Source organism: Bombina bombina, unplaced genomic scaffold, assembly GCF_027579735.1.
Source record: "Bombina bombina isolate aBomBom1 unplaced genomic scaffold, aBomBom1.pri scaffold_723, whole genome shotgun sequence".
Classification (NCBI taxonomy): domain Eukaryota; kingdom Metazoa; phylum Chordata; class Amphibia; order Anura; family Bombinatoridae; genus Bombina; species Bombina bombina.
The window spans coordinates 89,583-99,096 of NW_026512169.1; the positions used below are offsets into that span (position 1 = coordinate 89,583).

General features: G+C 41.9%; 1 protein-coding gene across 3 annotated transcripts in view; it reads left to right on the forward strand.

Moving 5' to 3' along the window:
• The window catches only part of SYMPK (symplekin scaffold protein), a 77,794-nt gene extending 68,579 nt beyond the window's left edge, over nucleotides 1-9,215 (forward strand). For all 3 annotated transcript variants that reach the window (XM_053696862.1, XM_053696863.1, XM_053696861.1), the window contains exons 24-27: nucleotides 8,038-8,214; nucleotides 8,381-8,461; nucleotides 8,542-8,709; nucleotides 9,024-9,215. In XM_053696862.1, the coding sequence (XP_053552837.1) occupies nucleotides 8,038-8,214; nucleotides 8,381-8,461; nucleotides 8,542-8,709; nucleotides 9,024-9,140 (543 nt within the window). In that variant the 3' untranslated portion in view covers nucleotides 9,141-9,215. The remainder of the gene's footprint in view (nucleotides 1-8,037; nucleotides 8,215-8,380; nucleotides 8,462-8,541; nucleotides 8,710-9,023) is intronic.
• The last annotated feature ends 299 nt before the right edge of the window (nucleotides 9,216-9,514 follow it).

Here is a 9,514-nt window from a genome sequence, read left to right on the forward strand (position 1 = left end):
ACAGCTTATGGTTCCACCAAGACCATATAAAGTACAGCATTTTCAAAATTCAAAAGTACAGCTGACAGATGGGAACATTTTTACACTATATTGGTTGGGGAAATTGGGGGGGGGGAACAAACATATGTCAACCTTTTAAAAGTACTTTTCTTCATCTAGCCATCTACCCAGCCAGATCATTAATGTACAATTTTGAATTCACAAAAAGGAAATTTTATGCTTACCTGATAAATGATTTTCTTTTACGATATGGCGAGTCCACGGGTTTCATCCTTACTTGTGGGATATTAACCTCCTGCTAACAGAAAGTGGCAAAGAGCACCAGAGCGGAGCTGTTACATAGCTCCTCCTCTAACTCCTCCCCCCAGTCATTCGACCGGAGATATAGGAAGAGAAAGGAAAAGCTAAAAGGTGCAAAAGTGACCTGAAGTTTTGAAAAATAAAATAAATCCTGTCTTAAAATGACAGGGTGGGCCGTGGACTCGGCATATCGTAAAAGAAATTAATTTCCTTTTCTTTTACAAGATATGCCGAGTCCACGGGTTTCATCCTTACTTGTGGGATACCAATACCAAAGCTTTAGGACACGGATGAAAGGGAGGGACAAGACAGGAACCTAAACGGAAGGCACCACTGCTTTCTCCCAAAAATAGCCTCAGAAGAAGCAAAAGTATCAAATTTGGAAAATTTGGAAAAAGTATGAATAGAGGACCAAGTCGCAGCCTTACAAATCTGTTCAACAGAAGCATCGTTTTTAAAAGCCCATTTGGAAGCCACAGCTCTAGGAGAATGAGCCGTAATCTTTTCAGGAGGCTGCTGTCCAGCAGTCTCATATGCCAGGCGGATGATGCTTTTCAGCCAAAAAGAAAGAGAGGTAGCCGTAGCTTTTTGACCCCTACGCTTTCCAGAATAAACAATGAATAGAGAAGATGTTTGACAGAAATCCTTGGTCGCTTGTAAGTAAAACTTCAAGGCACGAACCACATCCAAGTTATGTAACAGACGTTCCTTCTTAGAAGAAGGATTAGGACACAAGGAAGGAACAACAATTTCCTGAATAATTTTCTTATTTGAAACAACCTTAGAAAGAAATCTAGGTTTAGTACGCAAAACCACCTTATCAGAACGAAAGATAAGATAAGGCGAATCACATTGTAATGCAGAAAGCTCAGAAACTCTTTGAGCAGAAGAGATAGCAACTAAAAACAACACTTTCCAAGATAACAGCTTAATATCTATGGAATGCATGGGTTCAAACGGAACCCCTTGAAGAACATTAAGAACTAAATTCAGACTCCATGGCGGAGCAACAGGTTTAAACATAGGCTTGATTCTGATTAAAGCCTGACAAAAAGACTGAACGTCTGGGACATCCGCTAGACGCTTGTGTAATAAAACTGACAAAGCAGAAATTTGTCCTTTTAAAGAACTAGCAGATAACCCCTTCTCCAATCCTTCTTGGAGAAAGGACAAAATCCTAGGAATCCTAATCTTACTCCATGAGTAGCCCTTGGATTCGCACCAATAAAGATTTTTACGCCATATCTTATGGTAAATCTTTCTAGTGACAGGCTTGCAAGCCTGAATCAGATAATCAATTACCCACTCAGAGAATCCCCACTTTGATAAAATCAAGCGTTCAATCTCCAGGCAGTCAGCTGCAGAGAAGTTAGATTTGGATGTTTGAACGGACCTTGAATGAGAAGGTCCTGCCTCAACGGTAGTTTCCACGGAGGTAGAGATGACATGTCCACTAGATCCGCATACCAAGTCCTGCGTGGCCACGCAGGCGCTATTAGAATTACTGAAGCTCTCTCCTGTTTGATTCTCGCAATCACACGGGGTAGGAGAGGAAAAGGAGGAAACACATAAGCCAGGTTGAACGACCAAGGTACTGCTAGAGCATCTATCAGTACATCCTGAGGATCCCTTGACCTGGGCCCGTAACGTAGAAGTTTGGCATTATGTTGAGATGCCATTAGATCCAATTCTGGTGTGCCCCATTGTTGAGTCAATGATGCAAACACCTCCGGATGTAGTTCCCACTCCCCCGGATGAAAAGTCTGACGACTTAGAAAATCCGCTTCCCAGTTCTCTACTCCTGGGATATAGATTGCTGATAGATGGCAAGAGTGATTCTCTGCCCATCGGATTATCTTTGATACCTCTATCATTGCAAGAGAACTCCTTGTTCCCCCCTGATGATTGATATATGCTACAGTCGTGATATTGTCCGACTGGAATCTTATGAATTTGGTCAGTGCCAACTGAGGCCACGCCTGAAGCGCATTGAATATTGCTCTCAGTTCCAGAATATTGATTGGTAATTGAGACTCCGTCGGAGTCCAAGTTCCCTGAGCCTTCAGGGAATTCCAGACTGCACCCCAGCCCAAGAGGCTGGCGTCTGTTGTCACTATAACCCATGATGGCCTGCGGAAGCACATTCCCTGGGACAGATGATCCTGTGACAACCACTAAAGAAGAGAGTCTCTGGTCTCTTGATCCAGATTTATCTGAGGAGATAAATTCGCATAATCCCCATTCCACTGTCTGAGCATGCACAGCTGCAGTGGTCTGAGATGAAAGCGAGCAAACGGGACGATGTCCATTGCTGCTACCGTTAATCCAATGACCTCCATACACTGAGCCACTGATGGCCAAGGAATGGACTGAAGAGCTCGGCAAGTATTTAGAATCTTTGATTTTCTGACTTCTGTCAGAAATATTTTCATGTCTACCGAGTCTATCAGAGTTCCCAAGAATGGAACTCTTGTTTGTGGAACAAGTGAACTCTTTTCTATATTCACTTTCCAACCATGAGTCCTTAGGAAGGACAGCCCAATGTCCGTGTGAGATTTGGTCAGATGACGATTTGATGCCTGAATCAAGATACAGTCTAGATAGGGCGCCACTGCTATGCCCCGCGGCCTGAGAACCACTAGAAGGGACCCTAGCACTTTTGTGAAAATTCTGGGAGCTGTGGCCAATCCGAAGGGAAGGGCCACGAACTGATAATGCTTGTCCAGAAAAGCAAACCTTAGAAACTGATGATAATCCTTGTGGATAGGAATGTGAAGGTACGCATCCTTTAGATCCACGGTGGTCATGTATTGACCCTCCTGGATCATTGGTAAGATTGTTCGTATAGTCTCCATCTTGAACGATGGGACTCCACGAAAAGGTTTGAGTAAAAACCCCTGTCCCTGATCCAGTTTTGGAACAGGACAAATTACTCCCATGGTATAGAGGTCTTTTACACAGTGTAAGAATGCCTCTCTTTTTGTCTGGTCTACAGACAAGCGTGAAAGATGAAATCTCCCTCTTGGGGGAAAATTTTTGAATTCCAGTTGATACCCCTGGGTCACAATTTCTAATGCCCAGGGATCCTGCACATCTCTTGCCCAGGCCTGAGCAAAGAGAAAAAGTCTGCCCCCTACTAGATCCGGTCCCGGATCGGGGGCTGCCCCTTCATGCTGTCTTGGTAGCAGCAGCGGGCTTTTTGGCTTGTTTACCCTTATTCCAGGTCTGGTTAGGTCTCCAGACAGACTTGGATTGAGCAAAATTTCCTTCCTGTTTAGTAGAGGAAGGGAAAGCAGAGGGTACTCCTTTGAAATTTCGAAAGGAACGAAAATTATTTTGTTTACCCCTCATCTTAAGGGGTTTGTCTTGAGGTAGGGCGTGACCCTTACCTCCAGTAATGTCTGAAATGATTTCCTTCAATTCAGGGCCGAATAGGGTCTTACCCTTGAAAGGAATAGTTAACAGTTTAGACTTTGACGATACATCAGCAGACCACGATTTTAACCATAACGCTCTGCACGCCAATATGGCAAAGCCTGCATTTTTTGCTGCTAATTTAGTAATCTGGAAAGCAGCATCTGTGATAAAAGAATTAGCTAATTTGAGAGCTTTAATTCTGTCCAAAATGTCGTCTAGGGGCGTCTCTACTTTCAGAGACTCCTCAAGGGCGTCAAACCAGAAAGCCGCCGCCGTAGTTACTGGAACAATGCAGGCAGTAGGTTGTAACAACAAACCCTGGTGAATAAATAATTTCTTTAGAAGACCCTCTAACTTTTTATCCATAGGGTCTTTGAAAGCACAACTGTCCTCAATAGGTATAGTTGTATGCTTAGCTAGAGTAGATATTGCTCCCTCCACCTTAGGGACCGTTTGCCAGGAGTCCTTGATGGTGGCTGATATGGGAAACATTTTCTTAAAATTAGGAGGGCGAAGAGAACGGTATGCCTGGTCTATCCCATTCCTTTTTAATAATTTCCGAAATTCTTTTGGGAACTGGAAAAACATCAGTGTAAGTAGGAACTTCTAGATATTTATCCATTTTACATAATTTTTCTGGAGGAATTGTAATAGGTTCACAATCATCCAGAGTCGCTAGGACCTCCCTGAGCAACAGGCGAAGGTGCTCAAGTTTAAATTTAAAGGACGCTAAGTCCGTATCTGTCTGAGGTAACACATTCCCTGAATCTGAAAGTTCTCCCTCAGACAATAATTCCCTAACCCCCAATTCAGAGCATTGTGAGGGTACATCGGAAATGGCTACTAAAGCATCAGAGGGTTCAGTATTTACGTTAATACCTGGCCTGCTGCGTTTACCCTGCAAACCTGGCAGTTTAGATAATACCTCAGTGAGGGTAGTTGACATAACTGCAGCCGTATCTTGCAGAGTAAAAGAATTAGACGCACTAGAGGTACTAGGTGTCGCTTGTGTGGGCGTTAAAGGTTGTGACACTTGGGGAGAATTGGATGGCATATCCTGATTCTCTTCAGACTGAGAATCATCCTTAGACATACTTTAATTTCCTAAAATATGTTCTTTACAGTGTAAGGCTCTATCAGTACAAGAGGTACACAATGTAAGAGGGGGTTCCACAATGGCTTCTAAACACATAGAGCAATGAGTTTCCTCAATGTGAGACATGTTAAACAAAGTAAACACTTTATTTATTGAAAAAATTAATTTTGTAAAAAACGGGTACTGCGCCTTTAAGAAATAAAAGCGCACAATTTTTTTCCAAACACACTTAAGTAGCCTATAAACGTTCAAAAACTATAAATATAAATGCAGAGTTGCCAAAAATTATTGCATCCCAAATGCAAGAATAGAAATTTACACTTTAGAGGAACATTTAAGCATAAAAATTACACTTTGCTAAATAAGACCCCTGCATCTCGCCACAGCTCTGCTGTGGCGCCTACCTGCCCCCAGAACACTGCCAAATGAATCAACACCAATCCTGATAGTACAGAACACAGATAGGCCCCAACCGGAGCAAATGTCTCCTGTCTCCTGCCCCCAGAACACTGCCAAATGAATCAACACCAATCCGGATAGTACAGAACACAGATAGGGCCCAGCCGGAGCAAATGTCTGCTGTCTCCTTCAGTGTAAACTAGGCCCTGCCCACAATGGATGTCGCACTAAAATTTAAACTACCTCATGAGAAACGGTTTCAAACTGCCATGTGGTCCCCAAAAACACAATAAAAGCCATCCTTTTGTTTAACAATATAATAAAGACTTAGTAATATGTCCCAGTGTTTTAATTATATGCTGACTTTGAGTGCATAAGTATTAGAAAAACAAACACCCAGGAGTACAGTAACACCCTTTTGCATATAGGACTACTGCTTACCCTGTTCCCACTATGAGGAACCCAATCAGCCAGTTCTGATATATTAACTCTCCTCAGAAATAAAAAGGCTGAAACATACCTAAAATGCTGCTTGCTGCATGATACAGTCCTCCACACTGAAGATCTTTCCCATATTACCTTCAGATCTGTGGGAACCATAATTGATCTTAGTAACTGCAGCTAAGATCATCAATTTCAGGGGTAAATCTTCCAAATCCCCCCTGAGTCAAATAGTACTCACCGGTACCATTTAAAATAAAAAACATCTTGATTGAAGAAATTAAAACTATCATTTTATCACCACTATCACTTTACTCTTCCTATTACTAGCATAGGCAAAGAGAATGACTGGGGGGAGGAGTTAGGGGAGGAGCTATGTAACAGCTCTGCTGTGGTGCTCTTTTCCACTTCCTGTTAGCAGGAGGTTAATATCCCACAAATAAGGATGAAACCCGTGGACTCGGCATATCTTGTAAAAGAAATTATTTTTGTTAGCACATTTACAAATATGATTCTTTAAAAAGTGATCTCTTCATTTCTGTATTTTTTTTATCATGCATGTCACACACTGTTGATTTAGGGGATGCAATGTGCAGAAATGTTACCTCCTGTGAGTGTTTTTGTCGGTGTCTGTGTTTATGTTTTTGTGCTTTTGTTTGTGTCTCTATGAGTGTCTGTTTTTTTTTTCTGTGGGTCTCTCTGTGAGGGTGGGTGTGTATGTCTTTGTGCATTTTATGTGGATGTCTGTGAGGGTGTATGTCTGTGCTTTTTCTATGGGTGTCTCTTTGAGGGTGTGTGTATGTATGTCTTTGTGTATTTTCTCTGGATGCCTCTGTGAGGGTGGGTGTGTATGTATGTATGTCTGTGTTTTCTGTGGATGTCTCTGTGAGGGTGTGTGTTTTCTGTGGGTGTCTCTGTGAGGGTGTGTGTATGTCTGTGCATTTTCTGTGGGTGTCTGTTAGAGTGTGTGTATGTCTTTGTGTGTTTTCTGTGGATGTCTCAGTGAAGGTTTGTGTGTATGTATGTCCTTCTGTGTTTTATGTGGTTGTCTCTCTGTGTGTGTATGTCTTTGTGTGTTTTCTGTGGGTGTCTCTGTGTCTTTGCGTGTTTTCTGAGGCTGTCTCTGTCGGTGTTTCCTTGGGTGTATGTGCAAGTTTGTGTGTGTGTGTCCATTGTCTGTTCCTTTTTAAGACATTTTGACCTTACTATTGATTATGCACATCTTTCTACAGACTTTGAGACAAATGAGATCTTTCCGGAAGTCACCAATCCACCATTTAACCTTTCAATTATTGTTTAGACAGTTCAGGGCCCTTCCTTTCAGTCACTGCATGCTGTTGTCATCATTTAGTTGGCATCTTCCTTGACAAAAAGATAATCGGAACTCCATATTTTTGTTTTGTAAATCTCCTTTTTTCATAAAACTGTAGTCTACCTAATTACTTGTCAGGTCAATGTAAACAAGTGCTCAGTGTCTGTTTGGGTGTCTGTGTCTGAGTGTGTTTCTTTGCGTGTCTGCTAGAGTGTCTATATGTGAATCCTTATGTGTAAGTGTGTGGTTCAGTGTATGAGTGTGTCTGTGTGTTATTACCTACTTTACAACATTTCCAAGTTTGACTACACTTAAGAATAAAGTGCATATACGTTTTAGTCACTTGTTCAAAAATTGCACATGTCAAGGGGTGGGGGTGGCCCTGATCAATGGTTAATTCAGGGGCCCCAAAATTTCTAGTGGCGGCCCTGTGTAACTATATATATATATATATATGTGTATATATTATTATGAGAGAAAAATAAGACAAGACCAGGCCTATTTGATTGGGTTGTGGCTTCCATTAGCAGAGCCAGCTATTTCATATAATAATATACCTAAAGGAACAATTTCCCCATACTGGTATAACAAAGGGAAACTAATTTTACAGCACACGGTCCCCTTGATCGATATCTGAGCAACTAGGAATATCTGCCATTTGTAGTTGGTTGAAGGGATTGTCTACTGAAGATCTCCATGTGAAATCCCCCAGTTGCAGTATAGTTGATTGAGTTATCTACTGAAGATCTCCACATGAGCATCTGCTGATCATGGTGTGGTTGACCGGGTTATCTGTTGAAGATATTAGTGTAAATATGTTACTCTTATGGCTTAGTGGAAAGTGTCATGTTATGGAGATCTTCATGTGAATATGTTACAAGCATAGAACATTCTGATGAGTAGTCTATAGATTATATTCATTTGACCATCGACCATTTATGGTGAAAGAGCAGATTAGTAGGTGTAAAGTCAACCACCTGGAATGGACTTCTATATGTAAAAAGGGACACAGAGTGTTTTACATTGGGTATTCATGTTTCACCTTCTGTCTGATCTTCCCTACTCTCTTCAGGTCTGGAAATATCCCAAGGTGTGGGAAGGTTTCATTAAGTGCTGCCAGAGAACCAAACCTCAGTCTTTCAGTGTCCTCCTCCAGCTTCCACCTCCTCAGCTCTCCTCAGTCCTGCAGACCTGCCCCGATCTTCGGGACCCACTTCTAGCTCATGTTCGGATGTTCACGCCTCACCAGGTGAGGATAAATTGTCAGGGAATGGATGGGAGAGTCACCATATCCTGTTCTTGCCTTTTGTAAATATGGGAGAAAATGACTCCTCTATGGATGAGATAGAACAATACACAGCCAAAGTAAAGTATTGTACAGTACCTGTATATATGTTGTTGTTGTTTACCCACAGTTAAATCACGTCCCTCAGTCAATCATTGATATTCTAAAGGCTGAATCCAGAATAGACCCAGAACTAGAAGAAGTAAAAGAGGTGATGTATCTTTTATTATCCTGTAGAGGGTTGGAAGGAAATGCAGTGTTTTTGTAACAGCCATCCTGGTCTCTTTATAGGAACCAGAAATACCAGCCCAGGATATTATTGCTCGACGTCTGGCTCAGGAAAAATCCTTAAAGAAACAGATTCTTCAGGAACAAAAGGTCCGGAGCCCCCAGCAAATAGAAGAAAAACTAGAACCAGACCTACCTACAATCTTTATAGATGAAGAAGAGGAGGCAATGGTCTGTATCGGACGTCCCTCTCACCCCATTTGGCCCCTTTCAGTTTTATGTGCTTCTTGGCCTCTGTCTATTTTAGCTATAACTTGCCTACTTTACCTTCACCCAACTCCTCCTTAGTCTCCCCTTATCCACCCTCTTCATCTTCCCCCTAGTCTTCTTGCTTTGTCTACATTTCATCTGTCCTCCTCTTTCCCTCACACCTCTTCCTTCTCATTCTTGGTCATAGAACCTCCTTTTCATCCACCATTTCTTCGCCTATATCTTTCTTCTTTAATTGATTCCTCCACTTACCCTACTGCTCATTTTCTCCTCAGACGGTGCAGGATAAAGAAGAAACCCCTGAGAATCCTCCTCCTGTTGCTGCCAACACGGCACCTTCACCTGATGTCGAGGAGCCTATGGAGGAGGGGTCAGAGCAGAAAGAGGACTGAGAGGCCGATACCTATCTCTTTATTTTTTCATTTCATATTTTTCAAGTCTTGTCTTAAAATAAATATTAAACTTGTTGTCCTGTCATCTTTCAGTTTCTGTCTAAGATAGAGGCTCACATGATACTTACCGATGTCATCACACAGTAAAGCACATTAGCCCTATGCGTTTTGATATTAATTAATATATTTATAGCAGATATGCTGTACGTGCTATTGTTGTGCAGGTGAAATGTGTCTGTAAACATGAGGAAAAACTTCCCGTTGCAGTTGTACAAAAGTACTGACAAGAAGCCCAATTTATGCTGTGTTTCAAGAGGAGAAACAATCCCTAAAGATCTGAAATGGCCCATGGGAAGAAAGAAAATGATATTAAG